Here is a 17,175-nt window from a genome sequence, read left to right as displayed (position 1 = left end):
TTAAAACAGGAGATGTTGCTCCTTCCTACATCTCATCTGCTCTGCTCACAAGCTCATCACCATGGCCACTGTCTCCCATGAGGATCTAGGATGGGAAGCACCTGCAGCATCCTCTGGCCAGTGCCCACCAGCTGATCGAATGGTTTCATCCCATTGAAAACACTCCCCAAGCCCATTTGAAAATGAGCTGGGCTTTGCAATGCCATGGTTGAAAAGCTACTTGTTAGAAACCAGCTCTAATTTCCCATGAAAATGTTTTTCCAGCCACTCCACTCGTCTTCCCTGCACTTGTTTCACTCTGCGGTCACCATTACATCAGCGGGCACAGTGCGATCCGTGTCCTGGTTGGGGCTTCTCGGTGTTCCCCTAATAAAACGAGTATTAGCAACGTGGCCCACAAAAATGTCTTTGAAAGCAATGTCAGAAAGTGGGAGGTGCCTCGCTTGAGAACGGCTGAGAATTCAGGCAATGAAAGGAAAACAGCCCGGACCAGTCTCTCGATTCTGTTTGTAATTATCTGGGCTCCGGTGGGTGTTAAAACATCTGTACTGGTTTGGCAGGGACTGGGGAGCACGGCTTGTGCCAAAGGCAAGAACTGGCGTGGCTTGAAAGCAGCACAGCAATACGTGGTGTTCATGTTCAGAAACATGGGGCTGGCAGCTTCTCCTGTAAGTGCTTTTGGGTTGGGGTTGCCCTGTCCCTGTCCCCACATGCCCCATCCACCACAGCTCACACCCTTCCAGGACCATCCCAAGGCAAAGCTGAAGGTGGTTAAAGGAGATGCAGGGCTGGCTGGAGTACTGAATCCTGCTGGGTTTAACCTCCCGCTGGACTTTGGTCACCATCGGTCCAGCTCCGTGTTACGCTCTTGCGTTTCGTATCTCTGTGCATGACCATTTCCACCTGGATACCCTCCATGTCCCCGTCATGTCTGGTCACAGACAAGCAAGCCTCACCCCCCTGGATACTTCTGCACTGAGCTGCAGGGCAGGCTCCCAGCATGGAGCTTTGAACCTTGTGCACTAAAGCACAGGCTGGGTTTTGTGGTTATTTTTAACGCACAGTGGCAGCAGAGTTGGGTTTAGTGGCGCAATGAAGTGTAACGTAGAGCTTAGTCCTCAGGAGACTTGGGCATGGCAGATATATCACAATTTCCTGGAGGGTAATATTTTTGGATTTTTGGCATTCCTCATCCCCTGACTCAGGAATAAAACATCCTCTGGCATCTGGAGACCGGAGCAAACCTTCTCTCCCTTGATGTTCTCTCATAGGTTGGGAACCATCACATGAGTTTATTCCGCAGCTCCTTACCCTCCTCTTCCTCACTCAAATGTGTCTCATGAAGCGTGGTGAGCCCATCCTTAAAACCCCGAAGAGCCAGATTACATTATCATCCTTGCAGCTGTACCCATCCTCACAGGCACCACAGATGGTACCAGCACCCAGACCAAAATCCACCTCTCCTTGCCCAGTGCATCACCCGTGCTTTGCACTTGGCTTGGGGCCAGTCCAAAATGTTCTGACAAGCTCCAGCTGGAAAATGCCATTTAATCAAAATAGGAGCTTGCCAAGGAATTGCTCACAGCCAGAAATTACAAGAAACCTTTAGAGAATAAAAGCGAATTTTAAGTAAAAGGGGAGAAGGTCAAGGTACTTTAATTTGTTCTCATCAGAGTGGATAGTTTTTGGGGGGTAGATTGCCCTGCTTTGACCAAAGGTCATCATCATGCGCTTTTTAGATGTGAAAGTGCAATTCTCAGCGAAACTCTCGATTTTTTTTTTTTTCTGAATTTCATTCACATTCAGAATGAAAAGGTGTGAAGAAAAATCAATGCAGAAAGTGGATGAAAATGAATTCCAGTGAGAGTGAAAACGAACATGTTGAATTTTTACCACCTCTGAAGTAGTTTGTGATGGGCTCATCACTCGCTTGGCTCACTGCAAGGGCAGCGCTCCCCCAGCATCAGCTTCCTCAGACTCCATATATTCTTTCTTCCTCACAGGAATGGGATTATTTTAAGTACCTAGATGACTCGCATCCAAACTGGGTGTATTTTGGTGATGAAACAGATCTGGATGAGACCCAACACTTGGTGCTCGTCTCATCACTCTCACAGTCCTTCAACCATGGGTGAAAAGTGGATTGGTGACAAGTATTCAGTGCATTGGATCTGTTTCATCTGCAGATGCTGGGAGGAGTAAGTCCAGTTATAATGGATTTGGGCTATGACCACAGGAATGCTGGAATTACGAGGACCAGACCAGACCAGATGCCAGTCTGCTCCAGCTTTCCACCTCCAAACACTTCAGAGACAGCTGTGAACTTCACAGGGATCACTCATGCGGCAATGCACCTGCAGGGAAAACTGGTTTGTGCCTCACTTCATCATTTATAAACCTTATTAAAGCAAATATTTTAACTTATCTAACACAACTGAGGGCATTCTTGTACTCATGACAATATTAATTCTTTAAGCCACTTTATCTGTAAAACAAACCACTCTGTGTCACACGGGTCTGTGAACACAGCGTTGGTCTTCCCTTCAAACTGCACCAGGAGACACCAGACAGCTTGTGTTCTCATTACTGAGATATGCCGGTGGATTTTTTACTGCAAGAAGCACTGTTTGTCCAGGACTGGGACACCATGGGCTTATCTGCATAAAAGTATTAGTGACAGGCAGAGGATGAAGACAGGGTGGTCCTTCAAGAAACGTGCCAAAGAAATTCAAAGCATTTGAAAGCCTGTACTCTGAGTTCTTCTTAAAGGTAGCAGAAATGGTGGGAGGTTTTGGAGCAGCACAGAAAAGCCAGTAGGATCTCAGACCCTCAGAAGGAGTTATGTCGATGCCTAAGAACAGATATAATGGTATTTAAAACCTGTAATAAAGCTATAAAGGGGTGAATGAGATTCAAGCAAAAATCACAAATCTGCTGCTTTCTTAGACTCATGGAATGGAGTTTGAGAATGAGGAAAAGCCAAGAGAGTCAAGAAATGGGGACTGAGATACTCAGAAAAAAAAAAAAACAATGTAAAGACTGAAAATACAGAACAGTGCTCTTCAAGAAAGACAAAGTCTTCTGCTCTATCAGGAATTTTTTTCAGATGGATCTCAGGAGAGGAAGGCAACATTTGCACCTGGAAGACCATATGTTGACCAGGTGTTGACCCTAACACTAATCATCAAAGCAACCGTCAACTGAGCAAAAAGACTCGTCACAGAACTTATGGATTTCAAGCGGGCATTTCAAAGACTTCATCATGACTCATTGGAGAGCAATCTGAATCGTTATGGTAAGCCAGCAAAAATAATTACTATCATAAAGGCTTTATATCAAGGTTGAGCACACGTGAAGGAAACGTGGGCTCGAGGAAAGGGTTTACACAGAGGGCAATGTCAAACAAGGTGGTGCTTGACAGGGCAGGTGATCTGTGAGATAAAGATGAGGATGGAGCCATGGGCAGTGCAACAGCCATGCACTACACTTTCACACGTGATGAAGTATTTGCAAATGCCCAAGTGCCCAGACACTTCAAAAAGAGGATTCATTGTCGGTTATGAAAAAAAAAATAGCAAATGCAATGAGTCACTCAACTGCATCTTACTTTCAAAAGCAACGGTATACAGGAACAGGGGCAGTTTATATATTTGGCAGTGAAAAGATGGAAGGCAATTGTACCAAAAGTTGGCAAGGAGCAGCTGTGTTGGCCAGGATGGGATTTGGTGACGTGGAGCTGAAAGAACACACGATGAAATTTTTGAGGTGAAATGCTATTTTCCATCCTAATAAACAGATTTAAAGGGTGGCAATCAATCAAAGGTGCAAACGAGTCAGACACATTCCTCAGCATGTGACAACGACCCAGTAAGTATGAAAGGGAGCTGAATCCCCAGTAAGGGCTGAGATGTGCCAGAGCTTCACCACCCACCATGGAGCAGCTTGAGGACTATGAAGGACCTCACACAGAGCAAAAAGGGTAAGAAAATATGAGTCTGGACTTCCCCAGAACCAAGGGATATAAAATAAAATGCTGTGATATGGACTCAAGTGAGGCAATATCATCTCATCCTCTGCCCTCCCACCTTCTTGGTCATGCTAATAGGGAACAGCTCCAGTTTTACCTGCTGAGATGACTGAGGTATCTTAGCTCCTCCCCATACTCTGAAGCCTGGTATTTCCATGCAGTGTAAGTTAATAAAATTCATACAATCACAGAATATTTGGGTTGAAAAGGGCCTATGGAGATGGTCTAGTCCAAGACTCTGCTCAAAGCATAGGCAGCTACAGTAGCTCAGGACTGTGTCTAGCTGGGCTTTGAGTGTCTTCAAGGATGGACACTCAAGCTGAGATGTTTTTCATGCTTAAGTATAAATATTTGCTTCATCCTCTCTGACTTAAAGTGATCATAAGCATTGACTAGCACTTAAGCTGCTCCTTGAATGTCTGGTGGAAACTGTTAACCCCCTCCTAGATTTGACTCCCAGAGAGAGAAGAAGCAGGTGGAGAGCAAGCGGGGCATCAGAGAGATAAACGATGTTTTATTTTCCTGGACAGTCTCATTTTTCACCAAGTTTTCCAGGAGCTGTGGCCAAGTGTCCCTTTTAAGACCATTCCTTGCTTGGAGGGAGCAGGTACCATCACTGAGCTGCCTCTGGCAGCAAATGGCTATAGGCAGAAGATGCACCAACATGTCCATGCTGTGCCTCAATGATGAATCCCTTCGAGAAGAAACTGCCTTGATAGAGCTATAGGCAGAAGATGCACCAACATGTCCATGCTGTGCCTCAATGATGAATCCCTTCGAGAAGAAACTGTCTTTATAGAGCTATAGAATAATTTTGTTTGGAAAAGACCCTCAAAGTCATTGAGACCAACCATTAACCCAACACTGGCACTAAAACATGTCCCTAAGGACCTCATCTACGCATCATTTAAACCCCTCCAGGGATGGTGACTCCACCACTGCCCTGGGCAGCCTGTTCCAATGCCCAACAGCCCTTTCCATGAAGAAATTTTTCCTAATATCCAATGCTCGGGGCTTGTGCAGCACCTAGCATAGTAGAAGGCTGGTTTCATGGCTACATCAACACCATGAGGGAAGCCAAGAGAAGTTCTCAGCCTTTTGGAGGGAGCTGGGATGTGACCAGGGCACACATGGGGAAATGGACATCCTTGGATCAGGTGTAACCCCATAATCCAAGTAATAAATCACCAACGTTACAGCTCTGACATTGAACCACACTACATAATGCAGAAGTATGTTTGAAATCAGGCAGTAATTATAACTGAAGCATAGAAACCATCTATGGAAGAAGTGTTATCTTTACAGATAAAATCAGTAATAAATGCTACTGCATTCATAAATAAAAATCAGTCTGGAAACCCTGAGTGGTGTCACGGAAAGTTCACAGCAATCGACAGCTTCACGGCTCCTTCCTGCTCTGTGTGCCTTCGCTCAGAGGCTTTAAAGGCTTTAGAAAGCTTTCCCTTTGCTCAGGCTCGGTTTTAATTGGAAATACAAAGCAATACAAACCAGTAAACAAACAGGTGTTGGGGTCTGGGAAATGAGAGTCTAAATCTGTCCTGGCTTTAATCAGGTTTTACAAAGCAGAGCTCAGGGTATATAAACCATGGCCCCTGTCAAAGGTTTGGAGTGAACAATGTGAAATATATGGAGGGAAGAAAAGCAGAAATATGTTGACTGCAAGGGGAACAAGAGTCATGCTGTGAAAAACTGCCTGAAATTATCCGCTGTGAAGGTCGCTATGATTTTCTCCCTTGTCCTCCAGCTTGTTCTCATGCATATTTTGAGGCCTTGCATCCGTGTTTCCCCGCCTGGTCCCTATGTGCTGGGCATCACCTGCAGATCTACATCCCATACTGATGGCCAAGCAGCTTTGCAGATATGGGGTATAGCTCCGTGAAACCCAGCGTGGCACGGCTGGGGCACAAGGGCTAAAACAGTCCCAGGACTCCTCTGGGAAATATAAATGCAGGCGAATCTGCAAGTTTCCTCCCAGCTGGCCAACACCCAAAATATCTCCCTCCCTCCCTCTCTCGGTTTTGCTCAGACGGTGCCACTTCACTGGTCGCTTCACTCCAAGCCCATAAGCTGTTTTTGTTTCTAAAGGCTTTGCGTGGTTTTGCTTTTTTGATGTGATGTTGATATCATCTGCTGCACTCATTTTTCCACGGTCAGTAAGTCATCCTAAAAATTCCTCAGCGCCCATTAAACTAATGGGGCTGACATGACACGCACAGGGCTCATAGCGATAAAAGCCAATTATGAAATGAAGAATTATTTTAAATGGGTTTCTGATTCTGGGTACCTGGCTGAGGGGAGAGAGCCCTGGGCAGGGATGAGAGGTATGAACACAGCTTGCCAACCCCTGATGGGAAACTTGTGCTGGAAAAGGCTCGGCAATGATTTTCACTCTAAAAAAAACCCCAAACCTCTTGAACTTCACATTTCTTCTTTCCCTCCCAGCTCAAATCCCAGCCTCAGCTCAGCAAACCCAGTGGGACTTTGGCCAGGAAAGGGCAGGATTTTCCCCAAAGGCCCCAGTCCTCCAGCTCCATATTTATCTTCAGAAGAGGCTGGTCTGATACCCTTGTGCTGGGTGCCTGCTGGGAAATAGTCACGAAGAACTGGAGTATTTGCTTGTTGGTCTTTTTTGAAAGCTGAGCATAAATTCTGTGCTTTTTTGGCTGGTTGATGGTTTTATTATTTGCAACAAGATAAGAACATTCTTTGCCTCTATACCCTGTGCTCCCACAAATGGCCTCTGCCAGTTCCTATCAGTGCAGTCAAAGGGGGCTCTACTAACACGTATCTCCGGGTGGTCTCTCCGGGGTGGCAGAATTATGGGTTTGCAATCACAAGGTTCTGGATTTTTTCCATCCCCACCTCTCCAAAATGTCCACAGCCATAATAAAAAAATCCTAAAAATTCTTAAATTCCCAAATCTCAAACTCTGAAAAAAATGTTGATCCAGCATTACAAATGTCAGACATTCAATTGCATCAGACACCCTAAAGCCAGAAGCTTGGCTTTCTTATTGTGTAGATAACTTAAGACCTTTTCTCTTATTTTCCGGTTTCCAAAGCCCTCTGCATCCTTGTTCAGTCCTTTTCTTGGCATCCAGATGGGCTAGAAATCTTCTCTTGGCATTAAGGACGTGACTGTCACAGCAATGCAGTGCTTACCCTGGTCCTGCAATGCTTCTGGTAACACAACATGATGAGGAGCTGAGTACAGCAAGAAGAATAAGGTAAGGAAGAATAGTAGGGGTTGATCCTCATCCAGTGTATATGAAATGATGACAAATGACACAATGTGAAGATCCAAATATCTCAAAGGTCTTGACAGATATCCTGAGATGGGTGGGATTCATCTCAGCAGAGTTTAGGAGTCTACAAAGTGGATGTGTCCACCTGATCTCATCACTCCTGGTTCTCTAGAGAGCCAAGAGGAAGAAATGGGCACTTTCAGGGTGCAAATGATTCAGCGTGTTTTAGACATATTTTTCCCTCCTCTCCCAAAAAGTGGACAGATTATAACTACCAGCACATGTCTCATTCTCAGTGGCATCAGTTCCCTCTCCAAAATGCCAGGGGAATCACAGCAAGGAGATCCTGACGAGTTGGTAGAGATCATAGAATCATAGAACCATTTTGGTTGGAAGAGACCCTCAGGACCATCAAATCCAACCATAACCTAACTGTAGCGCTAAACTATGTCCCGAAGAACCTTGTCTAACATTTTTTACACACCTCCAGGGATTAGCAATGATTTATCCCAGTTTCTGTCTTCTAGGAAGCAAATTCCACATTGTTAGTGGCTCTCTGCTCTTCAGCACTCATTAGCACCTGAACTAGCTCATCTCCAAAGGGAAAAGAGGGAAAAAAGGAGGGGGAAAAGAGGCAGCAGACACTTAACTGCTCTCAAGTTGCTCCTTTGTGCCAAGACCTCTCCATCTCTGGTATTGTTTACACTGAAATAAAAGCTGAACAGTGTCAGATCTTAAAATAACTTGCTGTTTGTGGAGCAGGAAAGCCAGGGTCAGGGAAGTTTGGAATAAATTTAAAGAGGCAGGATGACTAAGGGATGAACTAATGAGGTTCTTAGGGACATGGTTTAAAGGTTGACTTGACAGTGGTTAATGGTTGGACTCGATGATCTTGAGAGTCTTTTCCAATTAAAACAATTCTATGATTCTATAACTGGGACTCAGGCAAGGAGATGTTTGCCTGTATCTGAAATTCAACCATGAGCCTGGTGGAAAGTGAACAGGGGTTGCCGGGTGTCCCCATTCATTCCAATGAGGTTGGGTCAAGCCTGGGGCTGAGACGTGACATCCACATTGTCCACCCGGAGTGAATTTGCAGCCATGGCTGTTTCCCTCGTTAGGAAAACTCAGCACATCATAGAGAAGGATAGATGAGACTGATACAAATGCCCTCAAGATGTGCAATCAGTGGATCTAGATGTGACTTGTAGTATTTTAAAAGAAGGAGCTCCATACCACCGAGTGCAGAAGGTATTGATAGGAACACTGAGGAAAAGGATACATCTACGTGGATGGTAGGAGGTTGGGTGAGGGGAAAGGGCTCAACACTCAAGGACTCCACATTGCTGTCCCAGTGCAGGCCACCTCCAAGTCTCAAATGGGGCAGGGGTCAGTAGATCTTTGGGTAGGTGAGCGAGACATGGGAATGGGGATACATGATGAGAACTCAGCCAGATCTGCCCCATCCACCCCATGGGTCAAGCTCAACTCAACTGTAACCTTGCTCATCACTTGTCTTAGAGCGTTGTACTGTCTTCCAAGGAACAGATTGGCCTCCAAGTGAGCTGATATCCAAGTATAACCCATACCAAAGCATAAAGATAAAGGCAAGACCAATTGACTCGTGTGGGCAGAAGCTGAAAAGTCAAGTCCTAGCCCAGCCTAAGGGCACAAGGCTCTGCAAGGGCCTGCCTGCTCGACTGCCCTTAGGTGGCAGTACTGCCTGCAGATCCCAAAACACAGTGCTTTGTCACCTGGGTGCTTTCAGGGGCACAAGGACACCCCCACATCTCCCTCTGTGCCCCCATTTCTCAGCTCCCATTTCTCATCCTCCAGCACAGTGCAGGGCTTGCAGCTCATCCAAGGCATGAGCAGGGAGGAAGGAGGCGTGTGCTAGACACAATAGCGAGGAAGTACCTGGCCTTGTGGCGATCATTAACATTTCCCCTCCGCTTGGGTTCTGCCTGGCCATGGAAAATGTGGCAGCGGGAAGGCAGGGGCTGTCCCGGGGCCACCATCTTCCCTGGGGTCCCCGGTGCCTCGCTCCTGTGTGCAGGGATGGTGAACAATGGTGATTTGGAGGAGGTGGATGGTATATAGCATGGAAACATGTTTTTACTCTAGTTTTGCTACCTGCAGCCTCTTCACTGAGCTTCTGTGCAGCTCTGGTCCTCCAAACAAGTCATCCAGCCCACCTCAAGCTCCCTTTACTCAGCAATCACCTGTGCAAACTCAGCTGCAAGGAACTGATGGGGCAAGAGACACTGCTGGTTTGATGCTGGGACCAACATGTTTTTGGGGGAGAAGTGAGGAGGGAGCAAGAGCAGCCGTATGGGCTCATAGCACAAGCTTGCAGGCAGCTCGTGTGAGCAGGCAGTAAGTTGGGGAGCAACTATATGTGACCCACAGCCAAAGCAAGTCAAGTGGGTACTGGTGCAATAAATTTGCTCTCAAGGGCTGGAAGGGGATAATCAGTGAAATGTCTGAGGCAGCATCAAGTCAAAAAGACCCACAGTGGAGATCATGCACATGAGATGCAGGAGATCTCATTGATGTGAGCGGAAAGTCACTGGTGTCTGAGGGCTGATCCAGCAAACTCTGCTGGAATGAGTGTGGCTGAGTTGAAGGAGGAAGGAGAGACACTCAGCTCTCCATTAAACATTAATGCACGGCCCTGACTTGCATTCGGCGAGACAGTAAAAGCTTCAGGATTGCTGGGGATCGATCCCAGCCATGATGCAAAACGCCAGTGCTGAGCCTTGGAGATGCACCAGGGAGTGAGAAAGAGCCTGAGAAGTCAGAGAAATAAATAAAAGAAACAAAGTCCCAGATGAAAACAAAAAAGAAAAAGATGACATGCCCGGGTTGGGTGGGAGAGGCCACCACTGGCAGACATAACCCATCGGGGCAGCAGCCCAGCACCATCCTTTTCCCATGACCTGCTCACCCTCTCCAAGCTCAGAGCAAGAATATTTATTCATCAGCAAATATTGTCTTCTCTGCTTCCATGGCTGAGTTAAAGTTCTAGCACAGGGCCATTAACGCAGTGTGTGAATAAGCTCTTAAATTTCCCTGGGTGTCTACTCAGCACCCACAAATCCAAGCCCTCGAGAGAGCCCGTGCCCCATGGAGGAGATGGAAGAAGAACCACAGGGATATGCTAGGGGTAGCACAGTAAATTGGAATGGAGTTAATAAAGGTATCGTCCTCTCCACTCCTGTGCATGGGATGCCTGCAAGGACACACATACTGTAAGGATGCATGATAGTTCACAGAATCACAGAATGTCAGGGATTGGAAAGGACCTGGAAAGCTCATCCAGTGCAATCCCCCCATGGAGCAGGAACACCCAGATGAGGTTACACAGGAAGGTGTCCAGGCGGGTTGGAATGTCTGCACAGAAGGAGACTCCACAACCCCCCTGGGCAGCCTGGGCCAGACTCTGACACCCTCACCATCAAGAAGTTTCTTCTCAAATTTAAGTGGAACCTCTTGTGTTCCAGTTTGTACCCATTGCCCCTTGTCCTATCATTGGTTGTCACCGAGAAGAGCCTGGCTCCATCCTCCTGACACTCACCCTTTATATATCTGTAAACATTAATGAGGTCACCCCTCAGTGTCCTCTTGTCCAGCTCCAGAGCCCCAGCTCCCTCAGCCTTTCCTCACACGGGAGATGCTCCACTCCCTTCAGCATCTTTGTTGCCCTGTGCTGGACTCTCTCCAGCAGTTCCCTGTCCTGCTGGAACTGAGGGGCCACAACTGGACACAAGATTCCAGGTGTGGTCTCCCCAGGGCAGAGCAGAGGGGCAGGAGAACCTCTCTGACCTACTGACCACCCCCCTTCTCATCCACCCCAGGTACCATTGGCCTTCCTGGCCACAAGGGCCCAGTGCTGGCTCATGGTCACCCTGCTGTCCCCTAGGACCCCCAGGTCCCTTTCCCCTGCACTGCTCTCTAATAGGTCATTCCCCAACTTATACTGGAGTTCATGAGAAATTAAATTATATGCTGCCATAGCTGCACTTCTGATTTGTGTCATGAATAAGACATAGTGGGGTTTTGGCTGAAGCATCAGCTCCAGAATGGGTTAATAGCAGACGAGATATGTTTAGTGGGATTGGGTATTTTTTTTTTTTTTGACTCCAACAGACAAAGCATATGAGAAAATACAGTTTACAGCTGAGCCCTGGCTGCCTGCCCACTAGGGCAGGGAAAATGCAGATGGTTTGAAATACCCACATGCCTCTGTTGCTTCTGCAGCCGGTGGCTCAGGGTCTCTGGCAGGTCTCCCCTCTTCGTATTTGAGTCAGCTGAGGTGGCAACGGTGCAAATCACAGCACAAACCCAGCACTGAGCCAGGAGAAAATCTACTTTCCTTGAGCACCGTCAGCTTCCTCGGATCCATCGAGGAGTCGGGACCCTGAGAGGCTCCGCTTGTTCAAAAGTAGTAATTAGCTCTCAAAGTAAATAGGTGTTAACAGAAACAAAGAGCTTTGCCACAGCCTGGGTAAACACTTTAGAGTCAATTTAATTTCCACTCTCCCGGCAGATGTAATCGTGCCGCTCTGCAGTCATTTTCAGTTCGGGGCAGGGAGCGAAGCCACTACGGTGGCTTTGTGGAGTGGCTGCACTGGGCTGGCCGGTGGTACCTGCTACTACACTGACATTTAGGTCCCTGAGGCTTCCTTTCAATAAACCAGATGTATAAGGCAGCCAGTGACCAGCTAAACCAGCAGCTAACTGCAGCATGATGTTAAACCACCCTAAACTCCAGCCTGTTTCTTAATCCTTAGACTCCCCCAGTCTAGACAGGACATGAAGTACTAATGAGAAAACCAAGCGACAGAAAATTTACACTCTCCCATTGAGCTGCAAACGGAAAGAAGCATCTAAGTGTATAAATTTGTTTCACCTTTTAGTTTTTTTGCCTTTTGGAGTGTGGGCAGCACTTAAGCACGATCCCATACCAGTGCAGAGTTTGCATTACTGCATGCGGCCGTGTTCAGGTTGCCCGTTTGTTCACTAAATCATGCTAAAAAGCAATTAAAACCCCATCTTTTCCCTGCCATTGTGGGGAGCTGGTGAAATAGGCTTTTACCTAAATGGCCTCAAAAGCTAATGGGTTTCTCCTTCACCATCAGTGGGTTAAAAACAAACTTGTGACCAGTGGCTGGGGCTCAGATGATGTGGGGTATCCCTTCAAGCAGGAGGTAATTCAGCGTGTGGTGGAGTAAACGCCTTTGCTGGTGATGCAGAGTTTCTCTGGTTGGGTTACAAATATAACCCAGCCGGGAACAGCCCAGCAAGGCTTTCAGGTCAGCATAAAGCAGTCATGCATTCAGGAACAAGAACAATCAGGAAAATGTGCACAGCAGCTTCCCCGGCAGTTTCTGATCTTGTTCTGCCACCCTGCCTGTCTGCTGGGAGAGGGACTTTTAGTTAATTAATTGCTACAATTAGCTTGGAGCTGTTTCTGTCTATGATGGTTATCTTTTCCTCCTCTTTTTGGTGCATCCAGTTACTGACTCATTCATACTCCAAGGCAGAGGCTACAACAAGGCACGGAGGAGCTTGAGGATGAAGGGGTGAAGACTAAGAAAGAAATGTTACAAGGCCCAAAGCTCTATTTCTACCTGGGAACTGTCTTATTCTCATGCAAACTCCTCATCCTCTCCTGCCCATCAACACAGGGCTTCAATGAGGTGATGAAGAGGGAGTACAGCAGTTACAAACATCGCTATGACTGTTTTATTTCTCCCGTCATGTGTCATAGAATCATAGGACAGTTTGGGTTGGAAAGGACCTTCAAAGCTCCCCCAGTGCCACCCCTGTCATGAGCAGGGACATCTTCACCAGCTCAGGTTGCTCAGAGCCCCGTCCAGCCTGGCCTGGGATGTCTCCAGGGATGGTTCATCCACCTCCTCTCTGGCCAACCTGGGACAGGTTCTCACCACCCTCATTGTAAAAAATTTCTTCCTCATTTCTGGCCTGAATCTCCCCTCCTTTAGTTTAAAAGCATCACCCCTATTGCAACAGGCCCTGCTCAAAATTCTGTCATCTTCCTTATGGGTGACGGGTTTATCTGCACCAAGCTGGACAAGACTCCCAACACCCATCACGCTGCAGCGATCCTGCAACCTCTCTGCTAAACCCTGGGCTGTGGGTCCTTTAAACAAACACGATACGCTTTGGGAAATCGATGATTTATTTGCCATTACTTAGCAAGGATGGTGGAAAAAAGGTGAGCATGGGGTTACCTCTTCGGTGAGCACCAAAGCGAAGCACCAGCCCTGAATAATTCATGCTCCCTCTTTTCTGCAGCATCTGGACACATCTGCTGCATTTGCTTTTTCTCGCCTGACTCAGAAAATCAGGCTTTGGCAGCTGGGTACTGTTTCAAGGGGGTACTTTCCCTACAGCATTAACGAGCTGTGATTTTGTTACAAATAGAGATTTTTGTTCCTTTTTGGTGATGTCACTCGGTGATCCTGCAGGGAATAGCGCTCAGATCTCTGCAGCTTGACAAGCCCTATGTGCCCTTTGGGACAGATGTACTTGCAAGTGGGAGATTGTTTTTCCTTTTGCTGCCCAGATTTATATTTCACTGAAGTCCAGTATCGATCCCACTGCCACTGGGCTAAAAGCTCATTTTACTAAATGGGAAGAAAACAGTTTCCCCAGCTGAACGCACACAAAGTGGAAAATCCTGCAAGAAAACAGCTGTTAAAAGGGGGTTTGAGTGATTACGCTGAGCCTCGAGGACTGCACTGCTGACATCGGAACGTGATGTAATTTATTTAGCCTGACCTTTCCCTGCGAGACCGTGCTGGCGGCGTTATCAAGGATCCTTTCTACCACTTGTGCACCCATTGCCAAGGTGACGTCCTGTTTCGTGCGTCAGTGGGTGAAGATCGCGTTCGCGCTGCTGCGATGCTTTGTTTGCTGTCCTGCCTGACAAGCTCTTGGCAGGGTTTCAGCTCCCACGGACGGCAGCTGTACTATAAGGGACCAAAACAGATTCAAGCTGGATGTTATTATGGGGAGTTATGTGTAGACAAAGCATGGGACTGGGCTCCCCTGGATGAAACCAGAACATGGATGAGATAAAGCAAACATGTCTGCGGGTGCTAGCTGGTGTAACGAGACCAGCAGAGAACCACGGTGCTGCACCCCATGTTCATCCCCATCCCAGCCCATCTTGGGAGCCCTTGTGGTGCTGGGGAAATGAAGGCACCTTGCTGATGCTCACTGCAGAGGTTTCCCAAAGTGCAGCTGGATTTGGACAGTGGAGCACGACTGGTGCAACAGGTCCTGTTGCTGCATAAAACCACCTGGTGTTTTCCTCTCCCCTCCTAGTGCTTTCCCAGTGGGTCCCAGGGGGAGATGGAGGTGTGGATGGGGAGGTTTCATCGGCCCTTCACAAGAGATCCTGTTGGTAGTGGGGACAGCCACAGTGGGGAGGGACATAGAATCATGGAAACATAGAAGAATTTGGGTTGGAAAGGACCTTCAAAGCTCATCCAGTGCCACCCCTGCCATGAGCAAGGACATCTTCACCCAAATCAGGTTGCTCAGAGCCCCGTCCAGCCTGGCCTGGGATGTCTCCAGGGATGGGGCATCCACCACCTCTCTGGACAACCTGGGACAGGGTCTCACCACCCTCAGTGTAAACAATTCCTTCCTCATGTCTGGCCTGAATCTCCCCTCCTTTAGTTTAAAACCATCATCCCTTGTCCTATCGCAACAGGTCCTATTCAAAAGTCTGCCTCCATCTTTCTTATAAGCCCCTTTTAAGTACAGAAAGGCTGCAATAAGGTCCACCCAGAGCGTCTCTTCTCCAGCTGAACACCCCAACTCTCTCAGCCTGTCCTCCCAGCAGAGCTGTTCCAGCCTCGCATCATTTCTGTGGCTCCTCTGGCCCCTCTCCAGCAGGTCCATGTGTGTCCTGTGCTGAGGACCCAGAGCTGGACCAGCACTGCAGGGGGGGCTCACCAGAGCGGAGCAGAGGGGCAGATTCTCCTTCTTTCACCTGTTGGCCACGCTGCTTTTGATGCACCATGGTCCTAGTAAAGCTTTCCTCCTATCGCATCAAGGGACTGACACTTCTGAATTAGGGGGCTTTTCACTGCTGGTTCACACAAATTTCAAAGGGACTTTGTTGATGGATAAAGAAAATGGTTGCACTTAAAAGCATCCCCAGATCCCACCACCTCCTTATAAGCGATTCAAAAGTCTACATTTACTGGAGGGAAAATGATTTAGGTTGCTCATAGGGGCAAATGCTGCACTGCTTCAGATGTCAAAGGTAGGAAAACCTCATGGGGGTTTCCCACATTTCCATCCATTTCACACACCAGCCCTCCCAGCCTTGTGGCAGGTTGTACGGCCCCTCCCTGATCTGAATCTGAAAGAGGTGCTGGGCCCCAGGAGGGGACAGGAGCTGCTCTTTACCATGGGCATGTCTCCCACAGTACCTGTGTTCTCTTCGGACTGGTTGAAGCCACAGATCTGGCAGATGCTGCGAACCCATTTGTTCATGTCGTCCTCAGTCTCAGCCACCAGGTAGAAGGTCCTGTCACTGGTCTTGATGTCGAAGATGTAGCTGTCTTGCAGCTCCTTCTTGTTGAAGGTCAGGCCTGCATCCACTTGCTCACAGAAATTGAGGTTGATGACACGCAGAGGTTTCTTGGAGTGGTCATTTTTGTAGTACTCGAGGACGTCAGGGTCGCCACTCATTCGACCGCTGCGCAGGACAAACCAGCGCTTCTTCCATGCCTGAAACCGAGAAGAGAGGAAGTGTGAACCCCATCACTTGAGTCATGAAGGCCAAGAAATCACTGCCATGCATAGGGTGACACTGATGGACATAGAATCATAGAATCATTTAGGCTGGAAAAGACCTTTAAGATCACCAAGTCCAACCATTAACCCAGCACGGCCAAGTCCACCTCTAAACCATGTCCCTAAATGCCACATCTCCACACCTTTTAAACCCCTCCAGGGATTGTGACTCAACCACTTCCCTGGGCAGCCTGTTCCAATGCCTGACAACACTTTCTATAATAATTTTTTTCCTCATATCCAATCTAAACCTTCCCTGGTGCAACTTGAGGCCATTTCCTCTTGTCCTATCGCTCCTTACCTGGGAGAAGAGATCAACACTCATCTATTAATCTACTAGTTGTAGATGCCCCAGGATGCTCTGAGATGCTGCTCAGGACATCTCTGCAAGATGTGCACAGACTCAGCTCAGCTTATACTGAACTTGAGTTCAGTACTCAAATCCCACCAGTTATCTGAGTGAATTAAATACTGAAATAGAATTCTAGCTTAAAATGACCCCAATAAGTTCACTTGAAGCTTATATCAACCTTAGTCCTAATCTACAGCCCGGTTACCCTCCCAGGACTTGAATATCCTTTGCTCCTTGATGTGAGATAACTTGCGGGGCAGCATTACCGCCAATCACACTGCTGAAATACCTCCCAGCAGCTCAGAGGAGCTCAGGTGCTTTGGATACAGTGCCCTGGGTATCCTGCCCTTCAGACAAACCCCTGAGAGCATCACAGCACGCATCAGCAGATACCAACCACGCCAATACCATCTCTGTTTAAATGCCAGGATAGAAAGGCTAATAAAACCAGCGGAGAACTGGTTTGATTTTTTAAATATGAGGAATAATGCCAAGGAGACCCATGGAGAATCCAAGCTTCATTTGTTTTTCAGCATCTTCTGCTCCCTGGTACATAGGAAAGCCCTTAGCAAAGGAAAAGGTTATCACTGATTCTTTGAAGTGCTGCTGACAGCGGCCCCTGGCCAAACTACCTCAGGGAACAGACTCAAAGGGCTACAGGGTTTGAAGCAAACTGGAAAGAATAAATGT

At 47.6% G+C, this 17,175-nt stretch overlaps 1 protein-coding gene across 1 annotated transcript in view; it reads right to left on the bottom strand.

Annotated features, from left to right (window-relative positions):
• Positions 1 to 17,175, bottom strand: part of GAB2 (GRB2 associated binding protein 2) — a gene marked incomplete at both ends in the record, with an annotated part of 100,894 nt that overhangs the window by 22,014 nt on the left and 61,705 nt on the right. Inside the window, one exon of the mRNA XM_080363102.1 lies at positions 15,767 to 16,067. Within this exon, the coding sequence (XP_080219228.1) occupies positions 15,767 to 16,067 (301 nt within the window). The remainder of the gene's footprint in view (positions 1 to 15,766; positions 16,068 to 17,175) is intronic.

The sequence above is a fragment of the Nesoenas mayeri genome (assembly GCF_963082525.1).
Source record: "Nesoenas mayeri genome assembly, chromosome: 1".
NCBI lineage: Eukaryota > Metazoa > Chordata > Aves > Columbiformes > Columbidae > Nesoenas > Nesoenas mayeri.
This window is presented reverse-complemented; position numbering and strand designations above follow the sequence as displayed.